We start from the raw sequence: 25036 nt of genomic DNA, 5'->3' as shown, positions 1-25036 counted from the left end.
TGTATTCACAGTACACATACTACAGTTGTTATGGTACTTTTTCAGTAAACCAAAATGTTTAAGTGTCTATCTGTTCCTGTCCAAATTAAAGAGAATTGAATTGCGTATATACGCTGAAGTAATTCAGTCTGACACACGGAGTTCAGGTTAAAATAACTTCGAGGAAATTTATTGGCAAGTGCAGAATCAGCGGGCGCGCAGGCCCTTTTAAGAGACATTTTCGTCATCATTGATTATCAAGATATCAGTGAATAAACATCATTAATTGGATTAATTGTTAAGTGTCTGGGTTAGTGTCCACCTATCAATATAATTAATTGGATCAAAAGCTAAGTGGTTAGTTCCGTGTCCACCCACCAAGAGGTGGTACTTTTTCGGACACGGGTGGGGGACAAGGGGTCCTGAGCGTCATTTTACTCGGTCGGTGATGTCAAATCTCGTGGTTAGGTGCAAGGTCTCTTATGAATAGAACATTTCATTACTACTGTGTTCTCGTGGCCTTTAAATTATACTTTGTTGCGAGTTAGGGGAAATTCAACAGTTCCTGGGTTAGTCATATCCTTATGGAGAATACTGTCCTTGTCTATTGTACTAGATGTGCTGAGAAATACTGTCATGTAATGTAGTTTTCATATGAAGAAGTCAGGTTATGAGGACAAAATGGAGGATTTGTCACAGTATCAGGTTAATACAGAGTTAGAGCAGCAATTCAATATAAATACAATAAGATTTTTTTTAATAATTCTACATCAGTCCCCCCTATGAAATGTTAGATTCTAAGAGATAAAAACTTTATTTGTTAATACCAGAAGACGTGTTAGCCCAAAGGCACAGAAACCCCGTGGCCGCTAGCTAGGTGTTAATGCAAAGTGCAAGTCTGTCCCTAGATCTGACCCTATTAGGCTAGCTCATCTGTCAGTATGGCTCTCGAACACTTCACACCCAAGGGTATCCCATGGCAGCTAACCCACCACTTCTCCACATGGGGCCTTTACCATTCACCGACAGATGCTGTCCCTAAGGTGGTCCCTTCCTAGAATTCTCGCACTTTATCATCAAAAGGGATGGATTGCAGCGGCAAACAGGGTGAGTTGAGATCCTGGAAATCTTGGTCATCAACATCAAGTAGTGTGAAAGTGGGTGCCGCTTGGTCAATAGTCTTCGTGAGAGCTTTCCTCAGGCAGGGGAAGACACAACAAAAGAGAAGAGCAAAGATAAAAAGAGAAATTAGTATTGCCATACCAATATGCATTAAAGCCTTTTTCCAACCCGTCATCCAACCAAACCATCTGTCCCAGGGATCTTTTATCCCAGAATTCCTTTTTAATTCTTCTGAGAGGTCATTTAATTTTGCTATGGCTAATGTAACTTTACCATTAGGACCTGTGTTTTCTGGGATGTAGGTACAACATGTCATGGTGTCGGGCAAAATTTTACATACCCCTCCTTTTTCGGCTAGGATCATATCCAGGGCTATTCTATTTTGGAAGGCCATTTGGGATGTTGCCTGTAACTGTTCGGCTAATCCCTGGAGGGCATCTCTGGTGTAATTAACAAAACGCTGTTGATTGTAATAAATGTAGTTTATCCAATTTAAGTTCTTGTTTGCAGTAACTATGGTAAAAATTGATTCAAATCCTGCAGCAACTTCATCTCTTGCTTTAAATTCATTGGGTACCCCCCTAGGCACCCCAATGGCATCAATGTAAATGTGAGGGTCAAAACTTCCTTTTACTGGGGCTTCACGCTTAGCCTTAGTGTGGCTGGACTCATGGGTGTTGGTGTGTGTGTCAGAAATAATGTGTATAGGCATAATGGCCTTGGCCAATGTACACTCCCCCCACCACTCTGTGTCCATTCTGGATCTTAACTGTAAATCCCCACACAACCAGTAAATATCTCCTAGTGACCTAGTGTGCTGCTGCAGCAAACGTACAGGAACAGTTCTATACGTAGTACAATAACCTGCGGGAAAGTTACCCACAAATTTACCAATCCCATCATGTTTGACATAGCAAGTGTAATTACCTTTATATACGGTAACACCATGAGGAGGTCTTACATTTTTGGCTATAAGAGGATACTCCGATGTCCATGCTTGACATTGAGACCTATTGAAATTATATTGGTAGGCAAAAAGACTTAAAATGCATTTTTCATCATCTACTGGCAGGGTTAAAGGTACAGTGCCCAGATGAGGCCGGGCACCACCACACACATAGCATGCGGTTCGGTTATGTTTGTTGGCATTATATTTCATCCATTCTAACCATAGGTTAACATCATTAAAACCTGTTTCAGCGGCCATAGTATCTTCAAAGGTGGGGTTAGCAATGGCCATCATGTCCTTAAAGGACTGGATGTGTGGTTTTAATGGGTTTGTGACCATATGAGTAGCTCCTCGCCACTCAGGGGAATTACACATATCTTTAAGGTAGAAATGCCCTAATTTAGTATAGGAACCCTTTTTCCAGTACATTCCCAATACATACTGGTCTGCATCTGTTGGGCTTGGATGCTCAACGTTAAGAATTAACTTCATTGGTGTGCCTCCTCCAGGCTTTCTCAGAGTCATTCTTTGAAGGAGGGACCTACCATGATCATCTACTTTAGATAAGGCACTTTTTGGCTTGTAGCCCCAGGAAGGCCCGGCATTCCATCCCGCCGCCCCCCAATGGCCACAATCATGCCCCCATTGTTTGTCAACTACACAAACATATGGATCTTTTACATGAGGGATATCTCTATAGATATTCTGGATTTGTGTTGTAGTGAATGGGCATTCTACGATATCACAATAATCAAAGGTATAGGTAGCCACACGGGTACATGATGAATTATACCAGAAGGTGTACCCACTAACATCTTTAGTGATGGCTACTTGCTGGGCCTTAATTAAACTAATTAAGGAGACAATGTACCAGAGGTACATGGTTGTGCGGTATCTGCTTCCTCTGGGGCAGGAGACTTCTTGCAGTGGGAAGCGTGGATCCAATGTGGCCTGCCGGCCAATTTGACAGAAGTTGCGGTGATCAGGAGAACTTGGAATGGCCCGTCAAATCTTGGTTCCAGGGAGCTTTTCCGCACGAACTTTTTAACCAGAACCCAATCTCCGGGAAGCAGGTTATGGGTACCTGTGTTCAGATCAGGATCTGGAATTGAAGAGAAAACTTGGGCATGTATTTTGTTCAAGGCACTTGCAAGTTCAGTTACATAGTCTATTAAAACATCTGATTGAAGCTGTAACTGCTGTGGATAATAACAACCTAGCCTGGGTGCTGTCCCAAATAGAATTTCATATGGGGATAACGAGTATTTCCCTCTAGGTGTGTGCCTAACGCTGAACAAAGCTATTGACAGACTTTCTGGCCAGGGCATTTTTGTTTCTTGTGACATTTTTAACATTCTGGCTTTTAGAGTGCCATTCATGCGCTCTACTTTACCACTACTTTGTGGGTGGTAAGGGGTGTGGAAGGCTAGGGTCACTCCCAGAGCAGTCCAAATTTCTTTAGTCACTGTTGCTGTAAAGGCTGGGCCTTGATCACTTTCAATGACTTCTGGAAGTCCAAATCTACATACAATGTCTGTAAGTAGGCGTCTTGCGGTTGTTTTTGCAGTGATATTGGCTACAGGGTAGGCTTCTGGCCAGCCTGAGAACATGTCCACTATGACTAGTGCATATTCATGGGGCCCACTCTTGGGCATTTGGATGTGGTCAATTTGGATTCGCTGGAAGGGGTACATGGGCTTTGCCAGGTGTTTTGCAGGCACCTTGATTGGTCTTCCTGGATTACATTTTGCACAAATGACACAGGCCCTGCAGAAGCTGTTGATCAGGGTTGTGATTCCAGGTGCTTCATAATATTTTTGAATGAGGGCGGCCATCAGGTCTTTTGACAGATGTGCAGGCCCATGGGCCCATTGGACAACTGCTGGGTATAAGCTTCTTGGAAGGCAAAATTTAGAATTGTTGTAGTAAATTCCGTCCTTTAGGACAGCTCCTTTCTTCTTCCATTTCTGGATTTCTTCAGGGGTAATTTTAGCTTGTTGTTCTCGTAGAATTCTTAGGTCAGTAGGAAGAGTTTGTAAGGTAAAGATAGGAACTTCTTCTTCTTGACCGGACACTTCTTCATCCACTTCCTGCAAATCTCTGGCTGCTTGCTTAGCAGCCTGATCAGCCAAATGGTTGCCCTTTGCTTCATCTGAATCCAATTTCCCATGTGCCTTTACTTTCAAAACGGCCACTTCTTCAGGGAGTAGGAGGGCATCCATTAGTTCCTTGATTGCAGAGCTGTGTTTGACTGGTGTACCGGCAGTGGTAAGAAATCCTCTTGTCTTCCAAATGAGGCCGAAGTCATGTGCCACACCCAGGGCATATCTCGAATCTGTATAGATGTTGGCACGCTTTCCCTTGGAAATCTTGCATGCTGAAGTCAGGGCTTGCAATTCAGCTTCTTGCGCAGACATTGCTGGCGGTAAAGGTGATGACTTGAGAACTTCCCCTGTTGTGGTTACGGCATATCCTGTATGGTATTTTCCTTCTTCATCAGCATACCTTGAACCGTCCACAAACAGAGTAAAATCCGGATCCGGTAATGGATTCTCATGCACAGTTGGTAAGTGTACTGTTTCCATTTTCATCTGTTCGAAACAGTTATGAGGAGTTTCTGGGTCATAGTCATTTGTTATAACTAGGTCTTTAAATTCTTTTTCTAGGAAGTGGCGTGGCCATGCTTCCAGAAGGTCAGTTGTTGGGTATTTGACAATACCATTTTCCTGTAGCTGTTCTTCATCCATGGTGGCCCATAACTTTGCCATGGGCCCAAGATCATTCCATGACTTTGTCTTCAATTTGGTAACAGGAATATGTGGGATAGCAGTATCCCAATGGCGGTAAAGGTAGTTAAGTTGTTGAGGTAATTGGACCAAGACCATGCTATTGCCTTCAGAGTCACAATAGAAATCTTGAGCAGTGAGCTTAACATCAGTCCAATGGTAGAGCTCATCTTCATAGCAAGGCTCGGGAGTAATGTCTGGTTTGTACCACATGGTACAGAAGGCGTAATCTGGGCCTTCACAGAGAGGCTTTTCATCTTCATAAAATGTCAAATGTGGATGCATGACTTTCTTGATACATCCACAAAGCAGGTAAATGTAGGTTTCATCTGTGATAAATCCATAATAGATACCCCCCTCAGGGAGTGGAAGAAGAGTGGATGGGTTAAGAACTTGACATCTTTGGATGGAAATGTTGTCAGGTAGAAGAAGATGGCACTGCAGGCGTAGGTGTCTGGCTGGAGACACGTGCTTAAGCTGGACTTGGTTGATGATGGCAGAAATGTCATGAGGGGCCAAAACAACCAGGGGGTGGCCAAGGACCAGGTCTGAGGTTCTTTCTATGAGCTCTCTTGCAGCAAAAACAGCCCTGAGACAGGAAGGGGTCCCTCTGGCCACAATGTCCAGTTGACATGAGAAATATCCAATAGGCCTCTGGCGGCCTCTTAAGTCATTAGTTTGGGTGAGAACTCCTGTTGCGTGGCCTTGTCTTTCAGAGACAAATAATTTGAAAGGTTTGGAGTAATCAGGTAGGCCCAAGGCAGGAGCAGAAGCAATGGCACGCTTAAGAGATTTGAAATTGTCCAGAGCTTCGTTGGACAGGCCGAATGGATCTGACTTGAGTGCATCGTAGAGAGGTTGCATAAGCAGAGAGGCCTCTGGGATCCATGCTCTGCAGTAGGAAATGAGGCCTAAGAAGGCATGAAGAGATTTTGAAGTCCTTGGGGGTTGAATGTCCAGAATTGTTCTGACTCGGTCCCGAGTGAGATGTCTGGTACCTTGAGATAGGCAATGTCCAAGGAAAATCACAGAAGGTTGACAGAATTGCAGCTTGAGAAGCGAAGCTTTACATCCTTGTTCTGCCAAATAGCAAAGCAGACTAATTGAACATTCTTCAGTAGTGGGTATATCATCTCCACAGAGCAACAAATCATCCACATACTGGAGTAAAACAACTTCTGGGTGTTCAGCTTGCCATGGGTCAAGAATAGTACACATGGCTTTGGCAAATTGACTTGGAGAATTTTGTGCCCCTTGGGGCATGACAGTCCATGTATATTGTTGCATTTCATGGGTGAAAGCGAACAGGTATTGACAGGATGGATCCAGTGGAACACTGAAAAAGGCATTAGCTAGATCAATGACTGTGAAATACTTTGCAGAAGGTGGGACGCCAGAGAGCAGGGTATGGGGGTTTGGTACAAGAGGGGTGTCCAGGACAGTGGCTTCATTGACTGCACGGAGATCCTGAACCATCCTGTACTTTACTGGCTCACCTTTTAGAGTCTTCTTCTTCACAGGAAATAATGGAGTATTACATTCTGATTTACACTCCACTAAAGCACCCTTTTCCAGGAGCGCTTTGATGTGAATAGAAATGGCTGCAGCCTGTGCTGGTTTTAGAGGATATTGTGGTTTTCTTGGTAACTTAGCTCCTGGGATAAGCTTAACCACCACAGGTGGGACATTTAGATGACCTATATCCTCTGGGCCTGAGGACCATAACTTAGCAGGTACCTGAGTTTTTAACTCATCTGGGAAATTGGACCTAGGTTCTGCTGCTTGCTCGTTGGATATATCTAATTGCAGCATCAAAGGTATGGAGCACAGGGCTGAAGTGTCAGAAACAGATAGAGGTGTAGACATTTCTACCTGTCCATCTGGAGTGAAGGTTATAGACGCCTGCAGGCGTGAAAGGACATCAGCGCCTAACAGGTTAATTGGGCATGTGGAGGAAACTACAAAACGAGCAAGTAAGCTTGTGCCAACCCGCAGAGGGGTTGTTAGAGGACTGTGTCTCGGTTGGCCATCCACTCCAACACAGGAGACATCAATACTTGACAAGAAAGATGGGTCTGGCAGGTCTTGTTCTCTGAGAACACTTCGGGCTGCGCCTGTGTCAATAAGAAATGTGGTAGGTTGGCCTTCAATGGGTAAAATTACTGTGGCAAGTGGCCCCCCTCCCTTATCCCCTGTAAACACTGCCATGACAGGGGTTAATGACACAGGTTTGCCAATTTCCTAATCATCATCTGGTTCCTCAACAATTGGAACCGTTTTCATGGTCTTAGGGGCCGGGGCAGGCTTGGGAAACTTTTTGGGCTCCCCTGTAGGAAACTTTTTGGGCTCCCCCGGTTCCCTTTTGGGTTCTGGACAGTCACTTCTGTAGTGTCCCTTAGCCCCACAATTGAAACATGATACGTCCTCTAACTTGACACCCTTGGTGCCAGGGGTGATGGGGGTGGCACGGGCCACCATGAGAGGAGCTGAATTGGGTCTTCTGGGGGTTTGGGCAGATTCCAAACCTCTAGCAACTAGGAGTAACGTATCTAGGGGAACAACCTTGTATTCAGGGCGTGCAGCAATGATTCCCTTGCGTATGGAATCTTTAACACCTTGGACAAACGCACCTGATAGCATTTGTGAATGAATTTTGTCAGTGAGATCAAATCCCAAATCTGTAAACATTTGATATAATCTTGCATGAAACCTTTCCACTGATTCTCCTTTGTCTTGCACAACATCAGTAAGGCCAGCAGCTTGATCTGCAAGTTTATCCTTAGCCCAATCTCTCAATTGATTGCAAAAGGTTACTCCGGAGGGATAATCAACATCACTTGTAAGTAGATCTGTACTGAGGTGGCGGGCCATGCTGGGCCAATATGCATCCCCTGCTTTAATAGCACAAATGCTCAGTAGGTCACGCCAGGCGGCGGAATAAGTCTTTTGTATCTGAACTATCCCTCGGTAAAAAGGCATAGGCTGTTTCTCTGGGTCAGGGAGAGATTTCATTAAAGCACTAGCTTGTGTGGGGTTAAAAGCGACATATTTAGGAGGGGCCTGTTCTCCCCGACCCTGATGGCCGAAGGGATCTTCAATAGAACGGTGGGCTCTCGCAGCCTCCATTGAAACCTGGGACAGCCTGTCATCCTCTCCCTCATCTAGCTCTATTATCTGGGACCTTCTGCGTGAGGGGATCACCTGAGGAGACAGGGCCGGGGGATAGGAGGGAGCTCCGGAGGCGGGAGTTGCCATTGGGTCATAATCTTGGGACCGGTAATCACCGGGAAGCACCGGCATCAGGGGTGCTGAATGGCTGGGGGCCGCCATATTGGAGGCGGGGAAGGAAGTTGCATTGGGGTTAAGGGAAGATGTGGCGGCCATGTTGGATGTGGGCACATCCGGGGCAGACTGAACCGGACTGGGCATGACCGGAACCTGGGGAGTGGCTTGGGGAAAGGGGTATGGCCAGTGAGGATAGGGGTATGGGAAGGGGTATGGCCAGGCCATTTGGGTGGGAGTTGGGGCGGAACCTGGAGTGGGCAGTGAGGTTGGGGAGGGATTAGCAGAGGGGGTGGGAAACTGGGCTGTGGTCGGGGCGGGCGAGGGGGAGGGTGGGGAAGAGTCAGTAAAGGTGCCTGAAGGAGGAGGAGCCGGAGTGGGATCAGCAAGATTGACAGTAGCAGGAGAGGAGGGGTTAGTGAACTGGGCAGATGCAGATGGGAGGGTAGGATTATCTACGGAGACAAAGTGTGAGGAAGGAATGGCAGATGAGATGTTAGCATTAGACACAGAAGGTGGCTTGGGGATGGATGAGGATGATGGGAATGTTAGGGAAGGAGAAGGGGAAAAGTAGGATCCATCAGAATTTAGGACCGGGCAAACGGGAGAGGTGACGGGATGGGGATTGGGAGGATTGGGAGTGGGACACATAGTCAGCTGGCAATCTCCCATTGCTGACTGGACCTTTGGGATAGACATCCCCCGGGCGCCATTTTGGGGCGCTGGCTGAGGAAGAGCCCCAGCAACACAATTATTATGGTACACAAACAATTTCACACCCTTGTGAATTATTTCTTCCTCAACCCAACCTTCTTGCTGAATAGCCTTTGCTACTCTGTACCATGCTTCAGCTGTTTTTAATAAATTATAATTTGCAAGCTTGCCTTTCTTTTCCATCAACAATCTACGCCAGCTTTCTGGTTGTAATCTACCACATGTCGGCACAGCAATTTTACAAACTTTTGCAATCTTCTCAACACCTTTAACCATCTCCTCACCCTCTCTGTCATCAACTAAATCACATGCTAACCAGCCCTTACTGGGCTTACCTAAATCCTGCCCCATAATCCCTTCTCCCCTACACCAGCGTCCCAGATATAGGGAAAGATAAGGAAAATTGAACCAGAACGTCTACAATGCTCGACTGCCACCTGAGAATCGTGGGTCTTTCTCAAGTGCGTCTTCCCAAAACGTAGACTAGTCACTGAATCCGCCTACCCGGGGTGGTAGACACGGATTGGAGCGAGGTGAGAAGTGTGTGACCAATCACTTCTCTATTAAGAGGAATGGGAGTGGATAGTACAATAGTACAGGAAGTGTAGAAAAGGTAAAGCGTAAGGGAAGGAAAATCCTTAGAGACAGATTCAGGAGTTTAAATGACTCCACATTAAACAAACAAGACAACAATACAATTGAAATACAGTGCATGCATCACAGTTCAAATGAAATCAACAGTAATCCCTTTCCTTCTACATGTGCTTACTCCAAAGTCACCTTTCTCAACCTCGTAGTGTCCCCGCTCGGAGAATGACTTCCTCAAGTCTCACTACCAGCGGCCAAGGATAACAGCTAACACCGGTCCGAAATCCTTTCTAGCCTCCCTCGTTACAGCAGTCCACTTAAAGTGGCCACGCCACCCTCACTCCCGTAGTGCCCTTATAAAACCCACTCTATAAGTCTCACTACCACGTGATGCGGAAAACAAGCAATGCCTGCCTGAATCCCCCCAGGAAACTGAGTCCCCTGCCACAAGGCTAAGTCTCCTACCACAGTTAAAATAATCAGTGGACCTTCAACTCAACTAGAGCCGAAAGGTCCGGGTCAGGACGTCCCCAACTCAACTAGAGCTGGATGGTCCGGGTCAGGACGTCCCCAACTCAACTAGAGCTGGATGGTCCGAAAGCGCACAGTGAAGCTAGCTAGGCTATCAAAGTGACACAAAATTGGATCACAGGAAACTATGATTCTACACAGATCCCACAATTCCACAAACTTCTTTTTCCTTACAGCCACAGCCACGAGGCTCCTAAAAGAAGTAAACAGGCAAAGAAGACCCCCAGGAACACATCCACAGGTCAACCCCCCTTTTTCCCTACAGCCACAAACACGTGGCTCCTAAAAGGAGTAAAACAGGCAACAGGACTCCAGGCAAACCCCCCGGGTCCACCCTCCCCTTTATCCCAAAAAGGGGAAAACAGACAAACACAGGACCCTCAAGCAAACTACCACGGGTCCACCCCCCCCCCTTTATCCCAAAAAGGGGAAACAAATAAACATTCAGCCCGGGCAACCAAACTAGACACACCCAGGCAACAGATAGACTAAATGCAGGTAACAAATGGGTAATAAGACTCCGGGCAAGATATTACCTGTCTTTGATGTCCTCCCGGGAAGCAGTCACAGACACGTGGACGGGTCAATCAAAGGGGCCGGAACGTACCGGTGGCTCTGCAGAAGTCTCTACCGTGTAACTGGAGGTGATCAGTCTCCCTTTCCTTCCCCCTGGATTCCTCCGTCCACCCTTGTCTTCCTTAGGACGGCTCACCGGCCAGACATAGCCCGGAGTCCCTGTTCGGGCGCCAAAGTTGTTATGGTACTTTTTCAGTAAACCAAAATGTTTAAGTGTCTATCTGTTCCTGTCCAAATTAAAGAGAATTGAATTGCGTATATACGCTGAAGTAATTCAGTCTGACACACGGAGTTCAGGTTAAAATAACTTCGAGGAAATTTATTGGCAAGTGCAGAATCAGCGGGCGCGCAGGCCCTTTTAAGAGACATTTTCGTCATCATTGATTATCAAGATATCAGTGAATAAACATCATTAATTGGATTAATTGTTAAGTGTCTGGGTTAGTGTCCACCTATCAATATAATTAATTGGATCAAAAGCTAAGTGGTTAGTTCCGTGTCCACCCACCAAGAGGTGGTACTTTTTCGGACACGGGTGGGGGACAAGGGGTCCTGAGCGTCATTTTACTCGGTCGGTGATGTCAAATCTCGTGGTTAGGTGCAAGGTCTCTTATGAATAGAACATTTCATTACTACTGTGTTCTCGTGGCCTTTAAATTATACTTTGTTGCGAGTTAGGGGAAATTCAACAGTTCCTGGGTTAGTCATATCCTTATGGAGAATACTGTCCTTGTCTATTGTACTAGATGTGCTGAGAAATACTGTCATGTAATGTAGTTTTCATATGAAGAAGTCAGGTTATGAGGACAAAATGGAGGATTTGTCACAGTATCAGGTTAATACAGAGTTAGAGCAGCAATTCAATATAAATACAATAAGATTTTTTTTAATAATTCTACATCACATCCACCACAAATTGCAACACTCTGCATTCACTATACACACACTACATCCACTACAGACACTGCATCCACTAAACATATTTCATCTAGTACATACAAACACTACATCCACTACACAAACACACACTACATCACTGTACACATACTACATCCACTACTCAAACACACTCTGCGTTCACTATACACACTGAATCCACTACACAAACACACACTCTGCATTCACTGCACAAACAGTATCTAATACACACAAATACTACATCCATTACACACATTCTAATTCACTTCCACTATACACACCACATTCAGTCCTGCATCATTGTCAGCGGATTAGGTAGGGCGTGGGCGGGCCCGGGAGGGAGGGGGTGGGGGGGCCCAGACCTTGTGCTTTGTCAGGGGCCCCAAAATTTCTGATGGCAGCCCTGCTGTTCGCAATTACAACAATTATATAGAATGAGTTCTATTATATTCATTAGGGAAAAACACTGAGCAGCAACAACATTAAAACCACCTTCCTAATATCCTGATGCCAGTTTGCCGATTGTCCTTCCTTGCACCACTTTTGGTAGGCACTAACCACTGCATACCCGGAAAACCCCACAAGACTTGCTATTTTGAGATGCTCTGATCCAGTTGTCTAGCCATTACTATTTGGCCATTGTCAAAATCACTCAGGTATTTTCACTTGCCCATTTTTACCGATTCCAACACATGAAATTCAAGAACCGACTGGTCGCTTACTGCCTAATATCCCAATCCTTAACAGGTGCCATTGTAACGATATAATCAATGTTAGTCACTTCACCTGACAGTGGTTTTAATGTTGTGGCTGAACAGTGTTATGTCTATAATATCACTTTTTTTCAACAATGAGAATAGCTGTTGTATACTGCTCTTTAGTTGATACATCAATTATATCCATCCAAAACAATGGCTTAAATTAGAGCAGGGGTGCCCAAAAGGTGGGTACCCAGATGTTGTAAAACTACAACTCCCTTGATCTTTTGCATGCCTCTAGAATGCCTTTACAATGACAAAGCATCATCGAAGCGAGTTTCAAAACATCTGGGGATCTACCTTTTGGGCACTCCTGAATTAGAGTGTCCATAATTTTTGGTAGTTAGCGTCTTAAACTAAGGTGTAGGAATATCCAGCTGTCAAGATATGTTCTGGAGGTATGTTCTCAAGGTTGAATGCCTATTTTACCCATCAGTTACAATATCCAGCTGCCAGGTTTTCTAGTATATATTCAAAGATTAGAATGCCTATTATACCCAGCAATTATTATGGCAATTCTATACAGCAGGTTGAATGCCCATTAGACTTTGCCAGGCGATACTTTTTGAATTAACTAAACGCAACATACCTATACATCAGGGGTGTCCAACCGCTAGTAATGCAGCCCAATTGCTGTCTCACTGGGCTCTTCCTGCAAAGTTTCCGAGTGCCCTGCAGTGATTGGGCAGCCAGGAAATTGCATCATCCCAGGCATCGGTATCACTACATTGTGCACGAGGGACCTCTGCAGGAAAAGCACAGAGATCCCATCACAGAAGCAACCACTGGCCACCAGGGAGCATCCACAGTGTCCATAGCATCCACAGTAGCATCCACTCCAGGCCTCCCAGAGCAAAGTAGGGAGACTGCGTGTGTGTATGTCTGTGGTGGTATGTTTGTGTGTATCTGTGATTATGTCTTTGTATGTATGTCATTGTGTGTATAAGTCTATGATTTTATGTGTGTCTTGGTCTGTCGTGTGTGTATATGTGTGAATATGTGTGTATGTATGTGATTGTGTATATAGATCTGTGATTGTGTGTGTCTGTGATTTTGTGTATGTGTATATCTTTGATGGGTGTTTTTGTATGTATGTGATTGTGTGTATAGGTCGATGATTATATGTATGTGTTTAGGTCTGTGACTGTGTTTGTGTGTGTGTGTGTATCTGTGATTATGTCCACACAATATTAAAGGGGTGACTTATCCCACATATATCGGTATGTACAGAAATATATTTCCAGCACATAAAAAAACAGAAAAGAATATACTATAGTGCAGATGGTAATTACATTTAAGCAATATAATTTTGAGGTCAGGTAATGGAGCACATATATATTGGCTCTGTATATAGGAGTGTTGTGCTCTTAGGGCAGCATCACACCACTCCCTCATTAAGATGTTCCCTCCGGTAGAGAAAAGAGAGAGAGGCATCCAATGTGTATTAAATTCAATAAAATACCAGTGAAAATATGAAATATAAATATTAAGTTCACCTATTCCAGATCATAAAATCCCAAATCTAAGGGTAACAGTTGTAGTGACAATGTAGAGGGGATGGCACTTTCCCAATGAGGATTCCTGAGGCTTCAGAGGTCTCTTAAAAATACTAGTAAATTTATTGACAAAAAAAAAAGTAAAATAAAACATAAAAACTGCCCGCACTTGTATAAAGTAAGTCCTGTATTAGCTCCTTCCTGAGCTTCTTCAGTCACCTGTTAATTAGTCCAAAGAATCTTCCATCTTTAAATGTCATATAGACCTTCCTCTTGGGTCTCATGTATCATGGAATGAGCCAGTTGTATTATTTTCGAGCTTCCCATCCTTATAAAAATGAATCTCCACCATCTGTTGGTATTAATTTCTATGTGTTGGTGACATTTCCCGCCCTTTTCCACTAAATTCCGCACCGCATACCTCCCTTGGTTTGTGGAAGCGACGTTGCGAAATGTACCGCTCACCATGTCTGCCAACTCTCCTGGATTGCTGCACCTCCATCTCAAACCCTCCTGCCAGAACAAGACTGCCCTCTTCCTGTACCGGGGATGAGAGGAGATCCTGCGTCAGTGCCGTCCAGGGCAGAAGGGAATGTGTTATGCTTTCTATGGATTTGGAGTGGAATTTAACTGCAGAAATAAAGTTAGGAAAACCTTTTAGGTTTTTTAGATTAATAATTAGGAAAGAACGATTAGTTCTTCAATAAGGTTTTATTTAGAAGTGACTGTTGGGAACAATTCCTGTTATTTGAAGAATACAATATGATTATAATTTGATGAGATGAATTCAATGGGAAGGGTTCCTGTAGTCTTAAGGAAACATGATATGTAGAAAGTTTGAAGAGTAGAGTTCCTGTAGCTTTAAGGGAACAATATGATGATAGTTTGAGAAGAAGAGTTCCTGTAGCTTTTAGGAATACAATATGAAGATAATTTGATGAAGTGAGTTCCTTAAGCTTTAAGGAATGAAGGTAGTTTGATGAGATGAGTTCCTGAAACTTTAAGGAATACAATATGAAGATAGTAGATGAGATGAGTTCCTGTAGCTTTTAGGAATACAATATGAAAATAGTAGATGAGATGAGTTCATGTATGGAATATAATGATAGCTTTCCGATGAATAGAACTCAGGAGGCACGAAGAGAAATAGAGTTCTCAGAAGTAAGGAATTAATCCAATTTATAACTTGCCGTTACTTGGAGGCTTTACGAAGCCGGAAGGTTCCAAAGGTAATCCGAAGTCAAAGCTTTGGAGAAAGGAGGTCAGCGGTATAAACAGTCCTGGTTCGGTACACGTGTAATTAGTATAACGAGAAATTGCTTGTAGCCGGTCTGAAGATAGGAAGCTTCAAAATAACCAAGCACTTTGAATTTGGCACGGTTCCTCTAAGTAACGTGAGGAAGCCGCGTCAGAGATGGGGGTGTGTCATTGGTCCGTGAACCCGGAAGTGTCGACTATCGGAGAAGCCGATAGTTAAGTTCTGACAGAGTGATGCCACGAGAAACGTTGCGCAACACCCTACCTCCCAGACATGTTGCATGACCGCAGCCCCCAATCATCTCTCCTATCCTGATGGCCAATTTGAGGTTTTCAATCTCTGCTCCAAAAGCCCAAAACGCCATATTTATTGATGGAAATAAACGGGGAAAGACAAGCAGAAGTAAATTATTACCAAAAGCTGTTATAAGGTGTTATAATAAATTACTGTTTCATTACATATGCATCAAATATAAATAACACAAAAGAGATTGTTGCTTTAGCAAGAATATAATTTAAATTATGTATATGGCTTACAAATAGTATGTTCGAGACAGAACAATATTTTATTATAAATGGCATAGTTATGCCATTTTATTTTATTAATAGCAACTCCTGTGGGACCCCTATTTTTTTTCAGAGCCCAATTAGATATTTCTAACACACTTTATTTTCTATATTTAGAATTTGGGTTCTGTCTCTTTTTAACATAATATTTAACATAATATTTGTAAGCCATATACATAATTTAAATTATATTCTTATTTTAGGCATTAATCTAATTTGTGTTATTTATATTTGATGCATATATGATGAAATTGCACTTTATGATAACATCTTTTGGTAATGATTTACTTTTCGGCTTTAGGAGCTGAGATTGAGACGCTCCGACTGGCCGTCAGAAGGTGGGGATGCGCGCATCGTAACTTGCGATGTCGCTCCTGTCTGTCCCGGACGGCACTGACACAGGATCCCCTCTCGTCCTTCGTACAGTAGGAGGGCAGTGTCGTACGGGCAGGAGGGTCTGAAATTGAGATGCAGCAACCCAGGAGGGTTGGCCCATGTGGCGAGAGGTGCATTACTGTACAGCGCTACAGAATCTGATAGTGCTATATAAATAATAAAATAATAATTCCTTGACGTCGCTTCCGCCAACCACAGGAGGTGTGCGGCGCCCACAACTTACCACCAATGAATCATATGGCGGAAAAAGGCGGTAAATATCACCAACAAATTTAATTTGATACAAACAGGTGGAAATTCATTATTACAGTTGGGGGAAACCTGAAAATCATATGATTGGTGTAACGGAACGCAGTATATTAGTCCACGATATCCGTTGGTATCTTCAGGAAATCCACAGTCAAGACAGAAAGCACGGCAATATTCCCCATCCTCCCAATAACCGGACGAAACACAGTTTGGGAGTCAACTAACTCGCTTTATTCACAGACTTCTGTATTTATGCAGTTCCCCGTGCAAGGGGTTTCCTTACAGTTATTACAGGGGATTTCTCCCATTAGGCATTATAATTATCCCAACAGGCATTGCGGCACGAGAGGGATACTCCCACTAAAATGGACGATTAAGTGGATTATCCCCTCGTGGCGCAAAACCGACAATTTATACAGAAATCTATATTTTATACATTTTTTACTCGCTTTTAGACGAGGGACCGTTCGGTAGATAGCTGGGGTCGGCGGGCACATTTAGTGAGAATACCGCTCCGATCCCAGCTAAACCAACCGAACGCCGCACAAAATACATTCAAACATCGAGTTCGGCCCAACAGTACCGGACATTTATGGGGAACACAACATACTAAACGCGGCACTCCCGAACGCTCTGGAAGTCCAGCGGTGTTCGGATCATTGAGTAGCCGATTTCGGTTCCAAGCTCTCGACGACCGAACACCGCTGCAGAGACAAAGGATCCAAGATGGCCGACCGCCGCATGGTCGGTAGCCGATCGGCGGCCACCTAGGAGAGCCCTTGATTACCGATTGCAACATTGTTGTAATCGATTACTTGGTGCCACACGGCTGGTGAGTGTGTGGTCTACCTGGGGAGCCCGCATTCGTACGGGGAACGGCCGGAATAGCCATGTTCCGTCAACGAATGTTTTGTGTGCTGGCAGGGTACGGGGCCAGTATGCGAACGGCTGCAACATAGCATTATTACAGGTAAAGATCTACAGTATACATTCAGCCTATGGACAACCTACAATACATATAGTTCAGAAGTGGCTAGATTTGCCACAATGCTCCCCCAGAACCAAGCCGGCATACACAGTCTGATCCCAACGGATCGGCTTGGGGATGTCCGGGGGAGTACTCACAGATCACTTTTCTAATTCAGTCTGTCTGGATAACCCGTCGCCGTTACCGTTTTGTTTTCCTGGCCGGTAGTGAATGGTAAAGTCAAAGGGCTGCAGCGCCAAACTCCAGCGCAGCAGCCTGGCATTGTCCCCAGATACACGGTTTAGCCACACCAACGGGTTGTGATCTGTGAGTAGAGAAAAAGGTTGTCCATACAAATACGGCTGTAACTTTTTAAGGGCCCACACCACGGCCAGGCATTCCTTCTCAATGGCGGCGTAGCTCACTTCACGGGGTAACAACTTGCGACTTAAGTATGCTACGGGATGCTCTCCGCCATCGGCTCCCACTTGGCTTAGCACTGCCCCCAATCCAAACATTGAAGCGTCTGTGTGGACAAGAAATCTTTTAGTTGGATCAGGAGCCGTTAACACAGGAGCATTAGTTAGGGCGGTCTTGAGCTGTTGGAATGCCTGCTCACACTCTGGGGCCCAGACAACCTGTCGGGGAAGATTCTTTTTGGTCAGGTCCATCAGGGGTTTGGCCAGGGTGCTGTAGTCGGGCACAAATTTCCTATAATACCCTGCAGTCCCTAGGAACGCTAGCACCTGGGTTTTGGTCCTGGGGGTAGGCCACTTAGCTACGGCCTCAATTTTGGCTGGCTCGGGTCTCTGCTGCCCACACCCTACTCGGTGTCCTAGATACTGCACCTCGGCCATCCCTACATGGCACTTACTGGGTTTTAGCGTTAACCCGGCTTCCCCAATACGGTCTAGGATCGCCCCTATATGTTGGAGGTGATCTTCCCAGGTCTGGCTGAAGATGGCTATATCGTCCAGGTAGGCACAGGCATAGTCCTGGAAGCCGTCCAGTAGCCGATCTACCATCCGCTGAAACGTAGCCGGGGCGTTTTTCATTCCGAAGGGCATGACCTTGAACTGGTACAGTCCAAACGGAGTGACAAACGCCGACTTGGGGATGGCATCATCGGCTAAGGGAATCTGCCAGTATCCCTTACATAAGTCAATGGTAGTGAGATACTGACCCCGTGCCATCTTATCTAGTAGTTCGTCTATCCGGGGCATCGGGTAGGCATCAGACACTGTTTTGTCATTCAGCCTCCGGTAGTCCACGCAAAATCGGGTCGTGCCGTCCTTTTTCGGCACCAGGACTACCGGCGATGCCCAGGGGCTATCTGAGGGTTCGATAACCCCTAACTGTAGCATTTCCTCCAGCTCGGCCTTCATATGTGTCCGGACTGACTCCGGAACCCTATATGGCGCCTGTCGCATAGGTAGCTGTCCCGGAGTTTCAACTCGGTGGGTGGCCAGCGGAGTGTACCCAGGTAAATTGGAGAAGGTAGCCCCTTTAGCTACGATCAGCGCCTGTATCTGGGCACGCTCGCGAGGGCTTAGCCGCTCCCCCAGTTGAACTCCCCGGGAGGGCTCTACCGGCTCTTCCGGTTCTAATAGATCAGGTAGTGGCAAGTTCTCCTGATCTTCTATGGCTGAGGCACAGATTGCCGTCACATCCTCTATCCGCTCGTGGTAGGGTTTGAGCATGTTTACGTGAAGCATGCGTCTCTTCCCCACCCCTGAGCAGGGGCCAATCACATAGGTAGTGTCGCATCGCTGTTCCACTACCTGGTATGGGCCTTGCCAGATGGCCTGCAGCTTGTCTGTGCGGACAGGTTTTAAAATTAAAACTTTCTGTCCCACTTGAAAGCTGCGGTCCCTGGCTCCCCTATCGTACCATCGCCGCTGACGTTGCTGGGCCGCCTGGAGGTTGGTGTGCACAGCCTGGGTTAGCGCCTCCAGTCGGTCCCGGAACTCCAGTACATACGATACGATAGGGGTTTCGCTAGCGGTACTCTCCCCCTCCCAGTGCTCTCTAATCAAGTTTAAGGGCCCCCGTACTCTCCTCCCGAACAATAGTTCAAATGGGGAGAACCCGGTCGATTCTTGGGGAACCTCTCTATACGCAAAGAGCAGGTGAGGTAGGAACCTCTCCCAGTCTTTGTGCGTTTCCCCGAACGTCCGAAGCATCTGCTTCAGCGTCCCATTGAATCGTTCACATAGTCCATTGGACTATTGGCTTAATGCCACACACCTTCCACATCTGTTGGGTAACCTCAGCAGTAAATTGGGTGCCCCGGTCGGATATTATTTCCTGGGGAAACCCTACCCGGGAAAATACTTTTATTAGAGCTTCCGCCACGGTTTCGGCGTGAATGTTAGAGAGGGCTACCGCTTCGGGATATCGGGTGGCGTAGTCCACCACGGTTAAGATGTACTTTTTCCCAGAGGGACTGTGTTTTGGCAGGGGCCCTATTATATCTACCGCTACCCTGCTGAAGGGTTCGGCGATAATGGGGAGGGGGCATAATTTGGCCTTGTGGCGATCCCCTCGCTTTCCTACTCTCTGGCAGACGTCGCAGGAGGTGCAATACTGTCGTACATCCTGGGAGATTCCGGGCCAGAAGAACGCATGCGTTAGGCGGTATCGGGTACGGGTCATCCCTAGATGTCCTGACAAGGGGATATCGTGAGCAATTCTGAGCAGCTCCTGCCTATACTTCCGGGGTACCACTAGCTGTTTGTTAGTCAAGGTGACAGACCCCCCCACGTCTTTGGCCGTGATACGGTACAATAACTCTTTCTCCCACGTGTAGTGCTCCCCCTCTAGCCCGGCCTGGCCAGCTTGTGCCCGGTCCCTATAAACTTGTAGAGTGGGATCGGTCTGTACTTCAGTGGCAAAGGTAGTCGGGGTATCCCAGGATAGGGGAGTCGGGTGGAAGTCGTGGTCTCTTACCTGAGCCTCAGAGTGTATCGGTGTAGCCGTGTGGTTACTGGATGGGCTTCCTGGTAGGGGGCCTGTGGAACAAAGGCAGAGGTCATCTGACCCAAATCATTCCCTAGCACAACATCTGCTGGTAAGTTCTGCATTAGCCCCACTTCTACTGTCCCCTCTCCCGCACCCCAGTTCAAATGTACTTTCGCCGTGGGTAGTCGGTATACAGCTCCCCCGGCTACCCGAACGGCCACAGATCCGCCGGTATGCGTGCCCTCCGAAACCAAATGGGGGGCTATCAGGGTCAAGGTAGCTCCCGAATCCCGCAGTCCCTGAACCTCGTTTCCCTCAAGTGTGACCAGTTGTCGGTGATGTTGCCGGTTATCAGTGGCCTGGACCGACATGACTTCGTGCAAGATACCCAGAGGTTCCTCCGCCTGTACACTCCATAAATCCTGAGTGGCGGGTTCCCTCTGGTAATGGTGAGCAGCCGCCCTGGGTGCGGGGTTTGGACGGCCCTGATTCCAGGTGGGCCTGCTGCGATTCTGGGTGCATTCTCGGGCCATATGCCCCCATTGTTTACAGGAATGGCATTGGATGTTGGCCCGCCCGTTGTATCTGGAAGGCGGCGGTATCTGTCCTTGTGAGGGACGGAACGGGGCAGCGGTGGGCGCTAGAGGTGGTGTAGCGCTAGGTAGTCCTGGGGGTCGGGAGTAGCTTTTGGCTACGGGTCCCTGGGGTCTCCGGGCATCAAAGTGTTGATCGGCCAATCTAGCCGCTTCCGTTAGGGTGAGGGGTTTCCTGTCCCGCACCCATTCTTGCATCTCCGGGGATAATCCATTAAAAAATTGTTCCAGCAACATCAGCTGGCGTAATTCCTCCATGGTGGTGGCGTTGCTGGCCTGGATCCACCCTTGGGAGGCTTGATCCAATTTGTGTGCCCATTCTGCGTGCGAATCTCGCTCTGGTTTGCGTAAGTGTCGGAACTTGCGCCGGTATGCCTCTGGGGTAATGGCATACCTCTCCAAGATTGCGCATTTTACTTTGGCATAATCTTTGCTGTCCTCACTGGGTACAGCACGGTACGCTTCGGCTGCCCGACCTGCTAGTTTGCTTGCTAGCAGTTGCACCCATACGGACCGTTCTAGCTCATGCAGATCACACAGTCTTTCAAAGTCCTGCAAGTACCCGTCTATCTCGTCCTTTTCCTCGCAAAAAGCCCTGAAGGCCTGGTACGGGATCTTGGCCTTTACTGGGTTGTAGAGGGACCCTGTGTTGGACTCGGTTCGAGTCAGGGTGTGTTGCGGGCTGTGTGCCATAACATATTCTTGCACATTTGCCATTACCATATTCAACATGGCATCCGATATCGGTTGCGGCAAAACCGCTAGCCTGGTCCTCATCTCTCTTTCATAGAGCGTTTCCTCCATAACTACTGGGGGTGTAGCGCTGCGGGCTTGGTCTCCCTCCATCAGCTCGGCAATTATTGTAGCCTTGTTTTTGCTGCTGGCTACTTTCCCTCTGGCTTCCAGTAGTTCCTTTAAAGTCTGTCGTTTCAGTATGGTATAATCAATCTCCATACGAATTGCCTTTGCTTTCCTCGTTCGGTAGTTCTAGTTACACGAACTCCGTTTTTCGGCTGTAAGGTTCGGATCCCGTCGCTTGCCACCAATTGTAACGGAACGCAGTATATTAGTCCACGATATCCGTTGGTATCTTCAGGAAATCCACAGTCAAGACAGAAAGCACGGCAATATTCCCCATCCTCCCAATAACCAGACGAAACACAGTTTGGGAGTCAACTAACTCGCTTTATTCACAGACTTCTGTATTTATGCAGTTCCCCGTGCAAGGGGTTTCCTTACAGTTATTACAGGGGATTTCTCCCATTAGGCATTATAACTATCCCAACAGGCATTGCGGCACGAGAGGGATACTCCCACTAAAATGGACGATTAAGTGGATTATCCCCTCGTGGCGCAAAACCGACAATTTATACAGAAATCTATATTATACATTTTTTACTCGCTTTTAGACGAGGGACCGTTCGGTAGATAGCTGGGGTCGGCGGGCACATTTAGTGAGAATACCGCTCCGATCCCAGCTAAACCAACCGAACGCCGCACAAAATACATTCAAACATCGAGTTCGGCCCAACAGTACCGGACATTTATGGGGAACACAACATACTAAACGCGGCACTCCCGAACGCTCTGGAAGTCCAGCGGTGTTCGGATCATTGAGTAGCCGATTTCGGTTCCAAGCTCTCGACGACCGAACACCGCTGCAGAGACAAAGGATCCAAGATGGCCGACCGCCGCATGGTCGGTAGCCGATCGGCGGCCACCTAGGAGAGCCCTTGATTACCGATTGCAACATTGTTGTAATCGATTACTTGGTGCCACACGGCTGGTGAGTGTGTGGTCTACCTGGGGAGCCCGCATTCGTACGGGGAACGGCCGGAATAGCCATGTTCCGTCAACGAATGTTTTGTGTGCTGGCAGGGTACGGGGCCAGTATGCGAACGGCTGCAACATAGCATTATTACAGGTAAAGATCTACAGTATACATTCAGCCTATGGACAACCTACAATACATATAGTTCAGAAGTGGCTAGATTTGCCACAATTGGCTCATTCCTTGATACATGAGACACAAGGGGAGGGTCTATATGACCTTTAAAGATGGAAGATTTTTGGGACTAATTCATAGCTGACTGAAGAAGCTCAGGAAGGAGTGAAATGCATAAAAAACATATATATTGCTTATATTTAATTACCATCTGCACTTTTCTATTTTTTATATACTGAACAAATACTTCTGTACATTCCAACATATACGTGGGGAAGAAGGTATCCCACACAAGTGTCTAGAGCTGCTGTCTAAGTAAATCTATTTTTAAAGCACTTTTGGAGTAACACATTTCCTCCTTGTGGTGCTTGTTCTTTTAATTTAATCTGTGATTGTGTTCGTACGCATTTGGTTGTGTGTATAGGTCTGTGAATGTGTGTGTGTGTTTATCTGTGAGTGTGCATCTGTGTTTGGGTATGTGTATGCATATACATGTGTATGTGTTTAGCAGATAGCTCTGTAATTTGGTATCCTTAAATATGGCAAACCCACATAAGGATAACAAATAAGGGAGTTAACGACTAAACAATCAATTATATCAAAATTAAGAAAAGGGCTTTTAAAGTTGTATTAGTTATATAAATAAACTATATTATAAATTTGATGTGTGGCCCAAGACAATTCCTCTTCGCTTAATGCTGCCCAGGGAAGCGGAAAGGTTGGACACCCATTCTATACGTACTTATACAATGCCAAAATAGGAACACCATGAGCCTTACATTAAAAGAGATTAACAATATACCTCCAGCTATCACATGGGATAACAGGTTAAGAAGCCTTTGGAAAACTAGCCTGTTTTTCACTCATTGATTAATGGAGTTTCATAAAAGTAATCCACGAATACTAACAGATACAGATACATACTGTCATAAACATATAAGGACAGGCACATACACAGGTAGTGCAGTTGGACTTCCCTTCCGTCCTGTGCGACTGCCTTATTGCGATGGTAGGAAGTGAGCTGACATTATAACCTCTCAGTGCTGCCAAGTAGGAAGGAAATAGGGGGCGCTCTATGTCCTGGTGTTCTCAGAGATGGACACCACACATACAAAGCCAAAGTCCCAGGCCAAGACAGGAGCTCACCAAGCCCCTGTCTTAGCCTGAACCCCATTAGGCCACCTATACCGCCTTATTGGTAATCTGACTTTGGATGCAATAGGAATGGGGAGACTTGACCATAGAATTGCAAAGTTTAGGTAAGTGGAAATAATAACTGAATGCAAAAAAATCTCCCAAACCACTATTTTCCTGCTTGAGTATTGTGGCCTTAAATTAGCATTTCTAATGTTCTTCACTCCCTGCTTCCATAGTACTTAATTCTGTGCTATGAAAAAAATATTTAAAAAAAAAAGAATTATGTGTAACGAAAATATAGATTTACAACTGTGATAGAACTGTTTTAAATAACGTAATTCTGAAGTGATCTACAAAACCCATTGACTGAGTGTGCTGGGAGTTATTATTATTTTATTATTTATATAGCATCATGGTATGTTCCTAAGAATAATTTACTGATCTAACCATTACAATAGATAATCAATTCTTACAAACAAATAGAGTAGCGCCAATGTCTCTACAATAACACTGTGTTTGAATATAGTATATTTTGATGTAGTATCTCATTCAAAACGTTTATTTTATTTTTAGGATATCTTCACTGTGAGCGTTGGGAATCTGCCTGCAAATGCTACTGTGATTATTAAAATCACTTACATAACAGAACTGAGTATACAAAATGATAATTGCCAATTCGAGATTCCTGGAGATATTGCCGCTTGGCAAAAGGATAAAACTTTAAATGAGAATACTCAGGTAGATATACATTTAACTTTTTTTTATAAACAATTTAAGAAAATGATATTTTATTTTTACATGTTTTATTTTTGGTTGCACAGTTACAGAAGAGTAAAGAAAATCAGGTGTACATAAATGAGAAAGCATAGCATTATTAAATCAGTGCCATCACATGAAGTTGCCATAACCTTGTAACTGCGCATTTTAAGAATAGTAAGATAATTACAGGCAAAACAGTGTGGCATGGTATAAAACAACTGGCATATAAAAAATAAATAGAGCATGCACAATTACAGACCCCTGGGCCCCCTGGAAACACCAAGACTCTAGAAAAAATAAAATTGACCTCTGCAGTATCCTATGATATGCTAACAAGGCTCCCCCATACCCCACCAGTCAACCCGCACCACCAGCAGGACACAGTGCTAGGATATGTAAGCAGGCCCACAACCAATATAGATAACCAGTCAACCACCAAAGCCGTTCCAGGCATTCTAGGAGCAGAACGATGGTGGAGGGCTCGATAAGCCTTCTGCGGGGCCCGA

General features: G+C 45.6%; 1 protein-coding gene across 1 annotated transcript in view; it reads left to right on the top strand.

Annotated features, from left to right (window-relative positions):
• The window catches only part of PARP4 (poly(ADP-ribose) polymerase family member 4), a 142564-nt gene that overhangs the window by 36735 nt on the left and 80793 nt on the right, over positions 1-25036 (top strand). The window contains exon 18 of the mRNA XM_063429975.1: positions 24345-24509. Coding sequence (XP_063286045.1) covers positions 24345-24509 — 165 coding nt within the window. The remainder of the gene's footprint in view (positions 1-24344; positions 24510-25036) is intronic.

This window comes from Pelobates fuscus, chromosome 1, assembly GCF_036172605.1.
Source record: "Pelobates fuscus isolate aPelFus1 chromosome 1, aPelFus1.pri, whole genome shotgun sequence".
Classification (NCBI taxonomy): Eukaryota; Metazoa; Chordata; class Amphibia; order Anura; family Pelobatidae; genus Pelobates; species Pelobates fuscus.
This window is presented reverse-complemented; position numbering and strand designations above follow the sequence as displayed.